The following is a 17,561-nucleotide window of genomic DNA, read 5'->3' on the forward strand; positions in this document are numbered from 1 at the left end:
GGATGATGTAGGATTATGATTTTTGACGGGTTGAAAAAAACGAATATCGAATAACGTACATCATTATATATTTTATATAAACGTATTTTTAAAAATATTAATTTTTAATTATAATTTAAAAACATATGATACACTTAAAAATATTAGTATAATATTACAACAATAAAAAACAAGACAAAATCTGTGCGTATTACTTATATATATATATATGCCATTTTATTCGACTTATTATACTACTGCAGCAGTTAGGTAAATAATAATAAACTATAAATATAAAAAATATCGAATCGATTAAATAATAATCCTAACAGAAAAAAAAATGTAAATAATGGACTATTGGAAACTTATAGGATGATACAGAAACCACTCTCCGTCGTCGTCATTATGGTACCTATAGCCTACCTATATACCTATACTATAAATGGAATAGCGGGCGTGTGTGCAGATGAATTCATTCAAAGTATTACCATTAAACCGTATATAGGTATGTATATTATAAATTGGATATAGCCGATATCGGTATAATCTATATAAAATCTAAACCATATAAACCGAATACACATTTTTTTTTCAATAAAATAAGGAGAGCACTGCATATGTAATATATAAATGTATAATATCTCGTATAGGTATGATAATATAATAATAAAGTGTATGGAATCGTATTTTTTTAAGTTTTTTTTTATTGCATAACCGAGAATCTCGATAATAGGATTTTAAATCACGGTTTTAAACTGTCGTTTATTAATTGGGTATAAAATACAAACCGAGAGGTTAAACGAGGCCTTGGGTTTTTGTTTTTATTTTTTGTATACCGATCCTTTATATGGGTTCAATTGCATTCGTTATCATACTTATTTATATTATATGATTTTATTTTTTTAATTGTATAGCCACACCGCTAAAATTCACATTCCTTCTGCTTTTGATAATAATATAATATGTTATAAATTAATTATCGTATAAGTAATAAGTATAATACGTATACTGTACATAGGATAATAGTTAATCATTTGAATGGATGAATGCATTATGATAATAATAATAATATGTACATACGTATATTTAGAAATTAATTAAAGAGATAGCTCGAATGGTTATATAAATATAATATAGGTATACCGAATGATCGTTGTTTAGGTACCTACTTAATATTTTGGCCGATTACGTTAGATTGAATCGGAACTTTTTTGACAAGCTAGGGATACGTCCTATAAATACACAATTATAGGAACGTTTCAAATTAATAACTCTTTCAGAATTCACATGAAATATCTCTACTCTGTACCTATTTTTGAAACCATAAATGGAAGTAGGCCTATTTTTTTAAAAGTTTTGTTCACTTCATAACTATGGTTCTAAAATCAAAATTGACTGAGAGCTATATTAGATTTAACCATGCATTCGTTTTTAATTAATTAAAATATTGATAACCGGTCAACATGTTGTTAGTAACCGGTTGATTCATAACATGTCTAGTTTCTAATCTTTATAATCGTAATATTTTAATAAAATAATTAAAACCATTTAATTAAAATAAATTATTATTATTAATTTATTATTTTATCTAAAAAAAACCCTAAAAACGACTTACTTATTATGAATAAATTTAATAAAAAATATATTAGGTATTATTATCTGCTGTCTAAACCTGGACCCATCAAATTTTTGGTTTCAAAACTAAATTGGTATTGGAATTTATAGAAATAGGAGTCTTGTAAAAAACTGCATATGATAAAAAATCATTCAATTTGAAACATTTCTAAAATTAATGTGATGCATTCAGGACTCAGGTATATACCCGTTATAGCTTTGAAAAAAGTATCGATTCGGATAAAATGCACGTAATCTATGCCAGAAATTTAGTGTTAACCTAAAAAATCACACTGAATATCATTATATTATAAAAGCACAAATAACATACTATGTAGGTAAATATATAGATGTGTATATATATATCGTATCCATTTCACATTTTGATAGGTTTCGTGAAATGGGTAGACATTTCGAATCAATTAAATTGATTACACATCGCGTACGTAATGAAACACATTTTTAAAATAGAAAAAATTTGATTAAAATAAATGTATAAATAATACTATTATTAGTATATACGTTTAAGTTAATTTACATTAATATCTATTTCTACAAAACTCGAATGCCTGTAGCTATACGCTTGTTTCGCCATGTGGATGTGCAGACTATGGATAATAAGTTTCGTGCGAACTATTAAATTTCCGTGTCCGTTTCGTGAAAAGTTTTCCATATTATTGTGTATAATGATTACGCGACGTGTAAAAAACGGTTTGTCCGTTTTGTGCAAATGCCTTCCTAGATATTTCGCAAAACCGATCAGAACTCGAAATGGACGGGACATGAAATGTACAGTCACGTTGCACACGACAATCGTCGACGTGAAACAACGATAATAATAAGCTATATATATATGCACTAATAGTTTTGTATGGGGTAAGTCTGTGGAAGCGTTTGCTTCCGCCAAGCACGCATTGCGATACAGGTACGTATCGTAATGCTCGTGCTCGGAAGTCGTCGTTACGCTTCGTTCATCAGTAGAAGTCGTCGCCGCCCGCGGCCTCGTGTTCACCGTACTTCTTGTTGTCGGACAGCGTATCGTACTCGGCTTTGTGGTCATGGTGCGACTTGTGACCGGACTCGCCGCTGTGGCCCTTGTGACCGTCGTAGTAGCTACCCTTGTTGAACTGGCCGGCCGAACCCTTGTGCCCCTCGTCGTAACCGGACTCGTGGCTGGTGCCGTGCTTGTGGCCGCCCGCTTTCTGCGTGAAGTCCTTGTGCTTACCTCCGTACTTATCGTGCTTGCCGTGCTTGTGCGCGTCGTCGTAGAATTTCTGTTCCTTGTTGTATTCGTCCTTGTGGTACACGTTGTGGAAACCGGTCGTCTTGTGTCCCTTCTTGTGGTTTTCGGTCTCGCCGAACTTGTGACCTTTGACCCCGTGTGTGCCGCTCTTGTGCTTGCCGTAATGGTCTGCGTCGGTCTTGTGACCGGCGCTGTGGCCGGACGCCTTCTTGTAGTGGCTCTTCAGGTCATCGTTGCCGTACTTGCCCGCGTGGCTCTTGTCAAAGTTGTGATTGTTCTTGTAGCCGCTGTCGCCCAGCGAGCCCTGCGAGAAGTAATGGCCGGCCTTTTGGTACGAACCACCCGCCTTGTGGTGTTTGCTCGGCGACTTGTACTCGTTGTGTGTATAAGGCGACCCGAAATAATTCTAAAATCATCACACGTGAACAATAATATTATATTACAGGTCGTAATAGACTTTTTTTTTTATAGTTATAACTCGGTGTACAATATTATATTATTAAGATGTTTATAGGCGCGAGTGTAGTACCTATACTTACGTTTTACATGAATATATTATGAGATCAAATCACTATTTTATATTGACTTACTATTATACTATGATATTTCTATTAATTTTTAGAATTGTTTGAATTTCGGAATAAAAAAGCAGAAATATAATAAATGAATGAATTTATTTGGTTTGAAATTAATTAAAACGAATTATACATTAACATAAAAATAATATAATCTATCGTAAAATATTATTTTCCTCATTATTAATCATTATTAAATCGCATATATAGTTACATAACGCCCGGTTATTAAACAATGCATTCCAATAAAACCACTTAGTTTATTCCTACCGTACTCATTGTTTTATAAATTTCATCAATGTATAATATACCTACATATAAAGGTATTATAAAACCAAACTCCCAATGTCTGGAATTAATATTAAGTACCTATTACAGGTATACAAAGAATTGTTGACGTGCATGAATCACAACTGTTTGCATGGACATTTCGTTAGGTTAACTTTTGGCCTCTGAATTTTTGGAAAAACGAAATTATGTGGGGCGGAGGAGAAGCAAATGGGATAAAAATGCAAAAGCGTTAAAATATCTATAAGATGAAGAAAAATAGAAGTCATAAATCATAACAATGTTTAAAATGTCTGTTCGGGCTAACATGTGAGAGGGTTTCGAATGCATTCAAATGTAATCACTTTGAAATCTTTCTTCATTCACCGTTTTGTATTCATCCGAAAGGTTTAATGTTATTAAATATTGATTTATTTTTATCCAATTCGAATTTGTATGTTTTAATGGCCAATCTAATTAAGTACTTTCGAATATTAAAAATATCTACTAAACAAATACGAGTACTGAACATATGCATAGAATACAATATTATTAGTGAATAAAATAAATAAAGGTAGGCAAGTTCGGTACCGCTCTGTTGTACATTTGGCGTCGATTGGGTTCATATTACGGGTGGGTTAAATTTGAATTCAATGATGTATCATTGTATAAGAAAAATGAATCTGAGTGATCTAATAATAACAATAACAATGTATAAATATCATAAAACAGTAAAAGTAGGTTCATATAGTATAAAAAAATAATATACCAAAATAAATCAAAAATGGTAATGCGTATAAACGTATATAGTAAAAATCATAATAATATAATAGTATATACATAAAAGCTTTGAATTCTCACAAATAATGTTTTAAATTATAACAAAATAATATTAACATTATTATTTATCTATAAATAAGTAATTTCGTCCAAATTTGAAAAAAATCATCGATAAAAAATAATTACCTTTATATATTTGTTTAGATTTTATGGTTTAAGTATAAAATATTTATAAAAAAGCTTGTATTAAATTTTCAAAATTCAAATGTAAGTAGAATATTTTTTATGAATTTTTAACTATAAAATAGTTTAGAATTGTATGTGTTTTTGTCAAAATTCTAACTATAAATGCATGTATAAAAAAAAATTGTACCATTGTGTTTTTAATATATTTATATATTATGTTGGATCTTGTATTATATTTTCAAAAGTTTTGGCCTAGTGAACAATTTTCTTATCGATATTTATAGAAAAAATACTAAAAAAATTAAAATTTTAATAGCACAAAAAGAGTAAATCGATTAAATATTTTTATCCAAAACTTATCGTGTACTCATATAAAAAACAAACACAGACACTAAACACATCATCATTAAAAAAATCGATATATTCATCGCTCCGCGCAGAATCTAAAGTTATAAAGAATCTATCAGTTAAATAAATAGCATAAAAATAAAATTATATCATATTTTTTAAGTAATTATTGTAATTATAAATAATGAAAAGTTAAACAAATATTAAACAATTTGTGTTCAAATCGGAAAATGTTCAGTAATGTGAGTTAGGTTAAATTTTACTTTTTATAATAAATTTTTTCAAAATAAAACAAATATGATATAAATAAATCATAAATATTTGTACCACTTGACGATCGACATTTGAAACGATATAATAATTTATCGATTGTTGTTTATAATATTATTATACAATACACTAAGTTTGTAAACGGGTAACGTTGACGTATACGGTTATAAATTATAATACGACGCACTGACCTGGTTGTCGAATCCAAGCACGTCGCCCTTTAGGCCATCAGCGGACACGTCTCGATGGTACTTGAACGGGGACGGTCCAAAGTCAAATGCGTCGCCGTGATCGTCGTTATCGAAATTATAGCCGTCCACGTCCGAGATTGGTGACGGCGAATCATCCGCGTCGTCCAGCCCGTATCTCCCGTCGTCAAAGTCGTCTGCGATCGGGTCTCCGAAACGAGAATTCGGTTTGTAACCGTTTTCAATGCTGCGACCACTGTTGTAGTGGACCGTTTTTTCCTCGCCAACGACTGGTATGTTGTATGGCGACGCGTGTCTACTACCGACCACAGGCATCCCGTGAAAGCCATTTTCCTTTTTAAAATCTATATTATCGACAATGAGAACCAACAAATTATTACATTATTAACGATATTTTATTGATATATATGTATAAATAACAATTCGAATAATATATGCTTTATATGCCGATGAATTTTTTCAATTCTTTATTATATATTTTTTTAAGTTGTGTGACTTTGCAGCATAAGATTAGTCAACGTTTAAAAAAATCGTTCGAACAAATTTGTTCATAAGTTGTTTAGTGGTGTATTAGGCCGGAGCCATTGAGACCCTTGTTAGGAAGGGATTGTTAGAGAACTTTCAAAGTTTGTTAGGCTCTTTACTTTGCTACTAGAAAATTTTAATTTTTGTGTTGTTATCTTCACGGATAAAAATGTTATTTTCGTTTGGTTTAAACTGGCTTAAACCAACGTTCAAACAGTTTGTAATACTTCGTTTACGATACCAAACATGTTTTAGTTTCGACGCTATACCTAAAGTCTTCACATATCTACAGCATCATGTACACAATACACAAAAGATTATTGGGTAAAAATAATCTTAAGCTTAATTCAATAAGAGTAGTTACACAACAAAATAATATGACATAACAATATATACAAACAATAATGCCGATAATAGCTGGATAATTTGGGTAGTATTATAATTCTATAGAATTAGTTTTAATTGTAAAGGTTGACAATTAATATTTTTATAAAAATGTATATAGGTATGAAGTTTTTTCCGGATACGACGTTGTACGCATAATCTTTCAATTACATTGCGATCAGTTTTATTCGGACGATAATTTAACGCTTTAACAAAAATTACTATTACGAATCGCCGATAGACAGCTCCTAATAAGACGAGATTGATTGGTGTAAAGCGAGACAAAATAATTTACGAAAATCGAACATTTGCGACACGGACCAGACTGCGGATATATCTCTTTATGCTTATTGCAATACGGCAATACGGAGTCAATATAAATATCAACTGCATGATTCGCAATGGCAATTCTGCAATAGGTATACCTATTATGCTTATTATGAATATATTCAAAACTATCAATTTGTACACTAAAAACTATAACACAACTAATATAATAGTGTGCCACATTACAGTATCGAAGACTTCGTGTATGTGTTTTGTATAATTTTCGTTACATCATAGATACGCTACAACATGTATGTATACCTACGTAATAACAAGTCGGGATTAGAAACAACATAATCGGACATTTTGAATTACATGATCCGTTTTAGTTGAAATTTAAATATCGCTCGGTAACTACAGTATTTTATTATATGTTATTATGCACGAAAATCATTTTTTTCAGTACAAAAAACAATAAGTGATATTCGTAAAACTGAAAAAAGCATTGTTGTTGCATCAGCTGGACCTACGGCACTACAGTGCGAGTTGCGCGTGACCTTTATCGCAAATTTAATTGCGACTGATCAGATCGCGTGGGTAATTAATTAAAATGTAATTGAAAAAAACCATCATACCGATGGGGGAAAAAAAACAGAAAAAGTAGAAAAAATAAACATTAACACAAAAGGGTCCCTAGCTTGTGCGCTGTTGTCTCGATGACAATAATAATCGATTCGGATCACCTGTACCGCGGCGAAACTCGTGAGCCGACAAATCGTCATTTACTCCATCAAGGGCACGACGATCGTCGATCCGCGAACTGCGAAGTATTCAAGTTCAACCGACTAAACAGTAACAACAATGATGACTATTGATTTATAATATAATATTAAAAATTATACACGTTTATGAAAATTGGCGCGTGCTCTCATTTCCTTCTAATGAACGACAATGCTGCACGCGAACGAAATTTAACAAAAAATGATTTATGTAACATCACCCCACAAACAAGTGTTTTTTTTTTTATATGTTTAACTCTTGTAGAGGTGGCGTAACCGTTTACAGCCGGATGTCTGTGGCCCAGACTACTATCGGTGGTCGAGTAATAAAACACGGCACCGCGTGGAAATATAATAATGTGTAAAATCGTAACACAAAGAAAACCTTATCAGTAGACACGATCTTTTGAAAAAAAAACACGCAAACTGGCGGCTAATTATTATTACCACCGCTTTAACTAAAATATTAAAATAAGCCGTCATTATACGCAGTCGTTTCGCCAGTCTCTTATTTTTCTCTTACGACTCATTAAAGATCTCGAAAACTCATTTCCGTCGGTGATTAAATCACCAATAGTATCGATTGACTCGACTATGTTTTCGATTAGATTATATAGTCCCATTTTACTGAGGACTCCACGCATACATAAAAAAGCTCACATAAGATAGTTTTCAGAGCGCAGGAATGGAAAAAATGGCCCTACTCTTTAACATAAATTCATAATATATATAGATAATACAAAATTATAAAATTAAATTAATACATTTACTAAATATTAAATTAATTATGAATAAAAAGTATAAAAGTATAATGATTAACGGATTGCGTACAATAAAAAATTAAAATGGGAATATTTGTGTAAAAATTAATTTTTTGAATGTACAAAAGATTTTGTTATATACAAGCGTACTTATTTTATTCACCATGTTTTCTGTTTGGAAGGATCGTGTACACAACTATAAATTAATTGGGATACTCACCTCTTTAACTGAAGTACAAACTGTGTTAAATTTGTAAATTAATTCATTTTTTATACTTTACTATTTCAATGATTTGTTTTCAGGAAAAAAATTATAATAACCACATTATATTTGACATTTGTAGAACCGAAAATAAATAGGTACAGAACAAAGAAAATAAGCTATATATAATAAACATGATATTTATGCGGGAAACTACTAATGCTACCATTCAACCATTGTGTTCCATATTCTTTTTTTATGATAAGTTGCATTCCTCAAATGGGTATAATATGTATAAAAAAAGTATATTTATAGACTAGAAGCATCGAGCACGACGGAACATACACATAAAAAAAATATTGATATTTAAGTATTTACTTACGCGTTTCGCATAAAAATAATTTATTAATAATCGTTAAAAATTGAATTGTTATTATTATTTTAAATATTACAAATATTTGATATAAGATGCATTTCATTTTAAATGGTAGTACTTATTCGGTTAACATTATGTGGAAAATCTTATTGTTATTAGTTTATTATTTATCAAATGTATAATAAAAGTTGCAATGAAGTTATTTATATGTACTAAAATTAAAAACGATAAAAAAATTATTTTATTTAATTGTCTATTTCATAATAATAATATTAAATCGTTAAAACAGTAGGAAACATGAGTTCGAAATACCGAGTCGCAAATAACCTCCGCAACAAATTAACTTGAACACATTTTTTATGGAAACGTATCTAGTTTATTTCCACCCATTATTTCCATAGGTACCTTTATAATTTATATGCTGTATACAATGATATAATATCAAAAATTTGCATTATAAAATAAAAACTATGAACAGTAGGTTTTTTTCCCGAAAATTATAATCCTTGCCGTGGACCATAATTTATTATATAATAAATATCATGATACATATCATGGAGTTATATTTTTAATATAAAATAAAAATTGTTACCTAATCTCTAAGCTCTAGTACGATAATGTATGTCGTTGTTGTGTTCTGTTATTTCATTCAAACAAACAAATATGATTAACTTTATGCCGTTTGGGAAACCGCACCGATTTATGTTATTTTAAAACTACCAAGTAATAAATCAAAGAAGTTCGCCAGTAAAATAATCATTTTCATACCAATCAATTTTAATCGATAGAATTAATGGTAATTTATCTAAACTCTAAAGTAGTCTCAGATGTGACTATTGACATTATTATTGATGGTTTGTAATAGTAATAATTTTAATATTTCAGCCAATGGATAAAATGTGAGCCAATTAATTGAGATAATATTTAACGTAACAAATGAAATTGTTTGGTTCAATAGAGAAAATAAGTAAAACTAATAAATATAATATGTTTACCTTATATTTTTATTACTGCTTACATTAAAATAATTTTTTTTTTTTGAAAATAATACTTTAAGTTGTGTAATAAATTATATGCATTATTCACGAGGCATATTTCTTTAAGAATGTATTTTTGTTACAGTTAAATAAATAATTCTAAATCTTACATTTTTCAATCTTGACATAGTTTTTTATACAGATTTATAACATTGTTGAATGATTATTATCATCATCAAAAGACAAACGACTTTAAAATGTCATTACTTTTGGTAGATAATAAAAATTATGTATAATTATGATACTTCAAAAAATAATTAGATCATTTTTAATTTCTAACTAAAAATATTTCAACATTAATGTACTAAAGAAATGTATACAATAAAAAAATTAAACTTTTTATTTGTTGAAGTTAATCGGTCATACCTATAACAGTTATTAAATTAAAAAGACCTTAAGCTATTTACATAAATGCTCGAATAAAACTAAATTTAATTCTGTTTGTGTCTGTTAATTTTACTCATTAAATTTAATATTTAAAAATGCTAAGTAAAAATCATTATTTTTTTTATTATAAAAATATGAATTAAAACAAATATTGTTTTTTCAAGTTTTTGGTATGAAACACCAAATGTTATTCTTTAATTTGTACTAATGTTTAGAAATATAAAACTTTGTTTATAATTATAGCACCCATTGAAATATTGAAAAGCATTAAAAAATAAAACTAAAATATTTATTTTATTAAGTTTGTATAATCAATCAATTGTGTACACAAATATGTGATTATAAAATGGGTTGGTAAACTACATGTTGGAATTATATTTTTCTTTCCCCTTATTTGATGAAATACATTGAAATGCATTTAAATTTTGGTAACATGGGTAAAAGTGATATATGGCTATTAATGATTAGGTTTCTTGAAGTTTTGCACGTGATGGTTTGTGATTTGAATTTTTACTTGAAGGGCTTACAACACAAAGTTTTCAAATTATTCCTAATTCAACTAAAACTTGCGCAATAAAATCCTCATATAACCGATGATAAAAGTATGATGTTCAGTAGGTATATTTGATACTATTTTCGGTATACTACGCAAAATAGCTTGCATAATATATAATAGCAAAAAGGGAAATGATTATAGAAAGTTTTGGTTTTTGGTTTTGAATATATTACTTGGAAAGTGTCTATTAAACTTTAAATTTGTATACGAAACCTGAAATATGGAATGCATGCATTTCACGTGCACCTATTCAAATCTTTTTATTTTGCTTACCAATTTAATAATTGATGAAATTGACTATCATTACTTATATTTTTCAAAATACAGCCGTCGTTTATAACGTTTTATTAATAATATTAAGTGATATCTTAAAAATAAATATATATTCTATTGTATTATTATAAATATATTATAATATATACTACCTAGTAGTTAACCTAAAACTCTACGGATAATTTGATAAAAAAATTAGAGATGTTTCAACTAAAAGATTTTTTTTTGTATTGATATTAAGAACTATTCAATTATGTTAATATGTAATTTAATACTATGAGATATTGTTTATATAATATTCTAATATCTCAATTCTCAATTCGTATTAGTCTCAAACTTTTTTCTTACTTTCCAGTATGGCATCAAATTTATCATTGTTGCCTTCTCCGAGTTTAATGAATATCGGAGGGTTTTGTCCATCCGTCCTGTATATGTATCCCGAAGCTGATGTTTCAAGGTCTTGAACTTTATCTTGTTTTTGTATATATACTTCTCTAGTTTGTTCGCCGCACACTGTTAAAAACACTGTAGCCGCACACACGACCGCTACAACGAGAAAATTCATTTTTTAATACAAAACAATTACACTTGCTTAAACTTTTAAATTGTGTTTAATATTGTTGTTTTATTTATAATTATTTAATAATTATAAAGTTTTATTGATTATTTATTGATCTTCAGAGAAACGATATGACAACAATACATGTGTTGCTGACGGTGGACCGGGCGAACGTATATAAAGCGATCGAAATCCAGCCCTCTCTCCTCTTTTCTGGTTACGGATTTCGGGGGTGGGGTATGCACTGATAGTCCTTGGAATTATGACTGACAACTTAACGGGTACAGATACTAGAGGACCACTGATACGGATGGCCACCGTGTATGTGTGTGGGTGTGGTTAACGGTAGAAAAAAAATTATGTAAACACAATGAGGGTTTTTGTTGTTCTTTCGTAATTCGAAGATTCCATTTACTACACACGAATTATATTGGACGGTGACAGTGGCAATGAGTCCTTGAATTTGCGACGGTCCAAAAATCAAAACGTTATTGATATTATATCGAACTATATTTGTTATGTGTTATATACATATAGGAACGTATTATTTATGTGTTACGTATAATATGTGTTGACGCATTGTTCGGTTACCGATTTGGTTTCTAATCGTATTTTGTATTTATTAGCATCTAACTCCAGTTTGATAGTTCAATACTTTATTATCTCGAAAAACAGACAAAAATTAAACCAATTACATTATACAATTACAATATCATTATAGAAAAAAAAACCACAAGAACAAAAATGCTAATAGTATTGACATATTCTGTATTCTGTAAATTTGGGATTCAAATAAAGTATAGGAAACTTAATTAAATTAATCATGCAGGTATGTTCTTTTTATAAATTTAATTTCTTATATTTCTTCTAAATAAAATTGTCAATAACGTTTATTAGTAATATAGTTTATTATATTTTGTACAACATATAGTTTAACAATCAAGAAAATTGATCTGCATATAATTTCAAATTAAAAAATGTTTAATATAATATTAAAAAATATTTAAAAAAATATTAAATAAGAATATTTATTTATTTATAATTATTTTGATTATACCTCGTAATTGAATAGGTCACTCTAATGGATGTGTTAAATTTTATTACAAAAATAAATCGATCTATATGAGAAATGATCCTGAGCGCAGACGATCTATCAGTTTCTATTTATGATATTTTATAACTTATTTGTATATATGCTAATAGATAATGTATAGATTTCGATTAGGTATGTCGAACGAACGTTGACCAAAAATATTGCATGATGTTAAATAATATTTTTTTTCCGTTGATGTACCAACTAGACCCAATTGATTACCAGAAGTCACTATCAACGTTGAAGATTGAAGTATATTTTGTATTACTCCAAAATTTAATGATATAGACATATAAAGGAAGACCAAACAAACACATCATTATTATTGTAAAGTCTAAATCTAAAATTGCTGTCGTTTAGTGTATATAGGTATCGATGGTAAAATACTAAGTATATACTCGTCGAATTGGAATTACGGTACAATAAAATGGCTTGAGGCCTATGGAAACAGAACCTTCGTAAAATATACGTGTATATATCGGTGATAAGTATCGGACACATTGATTGATATTTATTTATATATTATATATGTATACACACATTTTCAATATATACTACGAAACATTCGACGCTATGTATTACACGTCGCCTTGCGTATTATTTACCAATTATTTATTACCAATGCCAACACCAGATTAACAAATAATAATGGTCTCTTTTTTTTTATATACAGAATTGGTTAATATACGTCATACATTTTCAACACATTCGTAGCATAAATTGTTTTTTTTCGATTGTTATTCATTATAATTGTATTATATAGGAATAAAATATTTTATATTATACACGTCATAATGGGTTAAATTGACTTACTCGTATTATAGTCGGATACGCCATACAAGTAAAATATATAATATAACGTTAAACGACTTAATAGCTAACAGTGACAAATATATCAACGAGGTTGTAATGGTAGCGTAATTATGGTAATCATTGGTTAGTTGATAGGGAAAACCTAAGTAAGTAATTTAATGTGAAATTATAACATTATAATATTAATTTCATCTTAGTTATTGTTTGGTTGCCATGGAATCTGGAACGGTCAGAAAAAAATGGTCGAAAAAAAATGTATCCAGATTTTACAGGTTTATTTTTATTTATTTTGTTGGTTGTTATGGTAAAATAATTATTAATTATATATTAATCATTTTTTGTTAAAGGAAATTTGAATATGTACTATAATGGGAAATTATAATGGTATAATATTAATTTAATCTTTGTTATTACTTGGTTGGCATGGTACCTGTAATAGTTAGAAAATAAAAATGTATCCAACCATAAACATAATATGTTTAACAAAGTTTGTGATAAAAGTGGTTAGACAAATCCTGAGGTCGAAATTATAAATATATTTTTTTATTCATTATTTAAGATTATTAATATTTTTATGAGATACGTTACATCGTATGGAAACGTTGATTTAAATTTAAGTAGTTTATTCAAGGAAATAATTTTTATTCCAGACACTAAATTTCAGTAGTCCACTAATGTTTTCCTACCTTTTGTCACAATTGCGATCTCTGAAATGATTATTTAATTTTTTAGCGACTCCTAAATATATATCTTACAGATATAGAGGTATAGAAAACTATTAGAAATAAATATTAGTAATACGATAATTATGAAATAAAAGTACAGATATTGCGTTTTTAACAGTAAACGTAATTTATTATGTAAGTAATTGTTTGCAATTAATGTTCGTTCAATACATCATTTTCGATTTGCCTCTTGAAATTTATGTTTATGGCATTATTTAATTAATCGAAAAATAGCTTTTTATAAAAAAGAAAAATATATTGTTTTTAAACCCAATAAACGACTCTTAATTAATAATAATTGTATTAAAAGTAGGATAATAGTATAATATTAAAATTAATATCTAAAACTAAATATTATTTTCAGAAAAATATTCGATTTTAAGTTCACGCTGATAGTATTTTATATAATATTATAATAGTTCGTATTTCCACCATATTTATGATTATATCAAGGGTACTTATATATTATATTAATAACAACCAAAAGCACGGAACCCACGAGACAGATAATATTCAATAATAATAAGCATATTTTCAATTGGAACACTTAGCTTTTCATTTAATTTTAAAATTCATTAAAATGTATGAGCATAGATATCTACTTATATTTATAATTTATCAATATGATGGGTTTTTATTTGTTATTTTGTTATGGCATACAACATATTTTGTATATAGTCAATCGAATTCAGTGTTCAATTTACTAAAATATACTAATTGAAAAAATACAATTAAAAATAACTTTGTAGCAGAGTTTAATGACACAAGTTTAATTGTGCATTAAAATATAAATAAGGATTCTAAAGGATTGAATTAAATCATTATTATAAAGTTTATTCATTAAACAAATTAAAATGTTTTTTTAATAAATATTATGCAAGTACTTATATAGTTATAAAAAAAACTATTAGTAAATTATCCGAATATCCTGTAGAAATCATATATGTTTATGTAATAATACTGAACTAAGTTTAATATTAAGTTATATACTATATATGACATGGTGTAAAATCAAGAGATTTAATTATAAATATAATAATGCTAACTTATAAATAACCTATAATAATTGGAAATGAGTATATTTTATTGGTTATAGTAATTATTAAATAAAAACAGAAATAATTTCGATAAAATAATTGGAATATTAAAATAAATGTTATATAGTATCATTATTTTATGTAAATTTAAATGTGAAGAAAATATATTAAAATAAAACCATTAACCGAGGACAATGTTAATAAGTTAGGCGATGCATAAAATTTGGCTCGTACAGTATTGTGGAACTTTTTACTATCCTCCTGAACCATTATTTAACATATATAACACCTCATCGTTCGTTAGCCACCGGCATTTTTAAATTCGATTGATGTTTTCAACTGGCCTTGTGCCAAGATTTCATGTAACATTAGCCTATACTACAGGTGAATCTATTAAATCATGAACATTTATTTTATACATAAAATCGTCATCTGTATTTTAAAACCAATAGATCGTACATATAATATTCTTGGTGTGAGTAGTCTGAAAAAATAAGCGTATACATTATAATTACATATTACCACAGTTAAATACGGGTAATGCTGGTAGTAAAGATAGTTGAAATGAGTCGATGCATTACATACGCACCGTTTACAGCGGTAACAATGATTTGCTAAGGGTTTGTGTGTTTTAATAAAATATAAAAGAAATATTATTACCTCAAGGTTTTAGGATGAAAACATAGTTCGAATTTTAAATTGTTATTTAAGACGTCCCATTATGCACGGTTCATATGTCGTTAAACGGTACACGTTGACAAAGAAGTATTCTAGATACTCCGTTATTACTACATACCTACTACACATTAGTCGTCCTTCCAACGTAAATAGATCCTTGATGTTTATTTATATGATATAATATATTTTTCAGTTTATTCGCGAACAATTGAAATTTGATACACATTTTAGAAAACATAATATATGTACCCGAAACAAAAATTGATAATAACCTGTTGCAGACCTTCCTCTTTGAAAGAATTAGCACATGGGCGTTATATTATTGTTTTCATAAATACGTTCAACGGATTCATTCCTACGGTAAACTCAATTCAAATCGATAAGTGATTCGTGTATGTATAGTAATAATATTGATAACAAATTGAAAATAAACCTTGTACAGTGTAAACAGTAATCAAATTAATGTCCAAAATAGGTAACACGTTTTTATTTTAAGGCAAAGCGATTAGTGAATAATAAAACACTTGTGAAAAGTTTACTAAATCGTTTATACTTACAGAATTAAACCAAATTGCATTTTAACAATATACGTTATGGCCGTAGCAGGTGCTCTTTGGATTATTATTTTTTTTTTCGTAAATAATGATAGCATACTGGGTGATTTACCAAGAATTCTCATTGTTCACCTCTCTTTTTTTTACTTAAATGATGCAGTTATTCAAAATCTGATTTTTGGAATTTTTAAATACATCTAACGACCAAATTGTAAAATTCTTGAGATTTTTTGTATTAGGTATAATAAAGAATACCACGTGGAGATATAAACTTCTATTTTTAAAATGAAAATCCCATTTTCCGGATAATTTAAAAGCTTTAACGTATTAAAATAAAAAAATGAACGAGTATTTTTTCAATTATGGAATTTTGTGTCCTAAAGATAAATATTCTATGATGTCGAGCTTACATGATAGGGGGATACCATAGGGGGATATGGTGAATTGAAAACTTAATAATTATTAATTTATCAACATTTAGAGTTTGAAAAATAGTCTTTTTTAGTATTTAAGTATTTAAAATTTCAAAAAGTCGGGTTTTGAATTAATACTTTATTAAAGGAAAAAGTTGAAGTAAGCTGCTTAGTGACCACTTTGTACATAATTATATTTTTTGTGAATTTTGTTACAATAACTAGCATGCTATCATACAGTATTTATTGTCAAATATTTTATTTAGAGATTATTGTAAAATATGTACCAAGGTAACTAGTAACAATTTAATTTTTAGTTTTAAAAGACTACTTGCATTAAAGTTTACACAAAATGTTTGCATATTCTATCTAGTTGATTCGATTAATAATTTTTAAACGTTATTGTATTAAACACCGTTAATCAGTTATAATTTTCATTTTTTATGGAATAATATATTATATAAATAAATTATATTTTAATACATATTTATTAAATATATTAAATATATAATCATATAAAATAATATTTTAATAAAAAAAAATAATAAATATTATTAGCGAGGTTTTTTACAATATAACTTTTTATAGTGATTCTTCACTAGGCATTCATGACATTTAAATGAAAATCGTTGAAATTTATGAAAATTTATGAACATGAATCTGAGCACTTG

General features: G+C 27.9%; 1 protein-coding gene across 1 annotated transcript; it reads right to left on the minus strand.

Annotated features, from left to right (window-relative positions):
- Positions 1 to 51: 51 nt before the first annotated feature.
- LOC132930414 (uncharacterized) lies at positions 52 to 11,726 on the minus strand. The gene is made up of 3 exons (XM_060996285.1): positions 11,367 to 11,726; positions 5,454 to 5,815; positions 52 to 3,242 (listed from the first exon to the last, which is right to left on the minus strand). Exons 1-3 carry the CDS (start codon positions 11,581 to 11,583, stop codon positions 2,568 to 2,570), a joined length of 1,254 nt encoding a protein of 417 aa, XP_060852268.1. The 5' UTR covers positions 11,584 to 11,726; the 3' UTR covers positions 52 to 2,567.
- Positions 11,727 to 17,561: the final 5,835 nt, after the last annotated feature.

Source organism: Rhopalosiphum padi, chromosome 4 (assembly GCF_020882245.1).
Source record: "Rhopalosiphum padi isolate XX-2018 chromosome 4, ASM2088224v1, whole genome shotgun sequence".
Classification (NCBI taxonomy): Eukaryota; Metazoa; Arthropoda; class Insecta; order Hemiptera; family Aphididae; genus Rhopalosiphum; species Rhopalosiphum padi.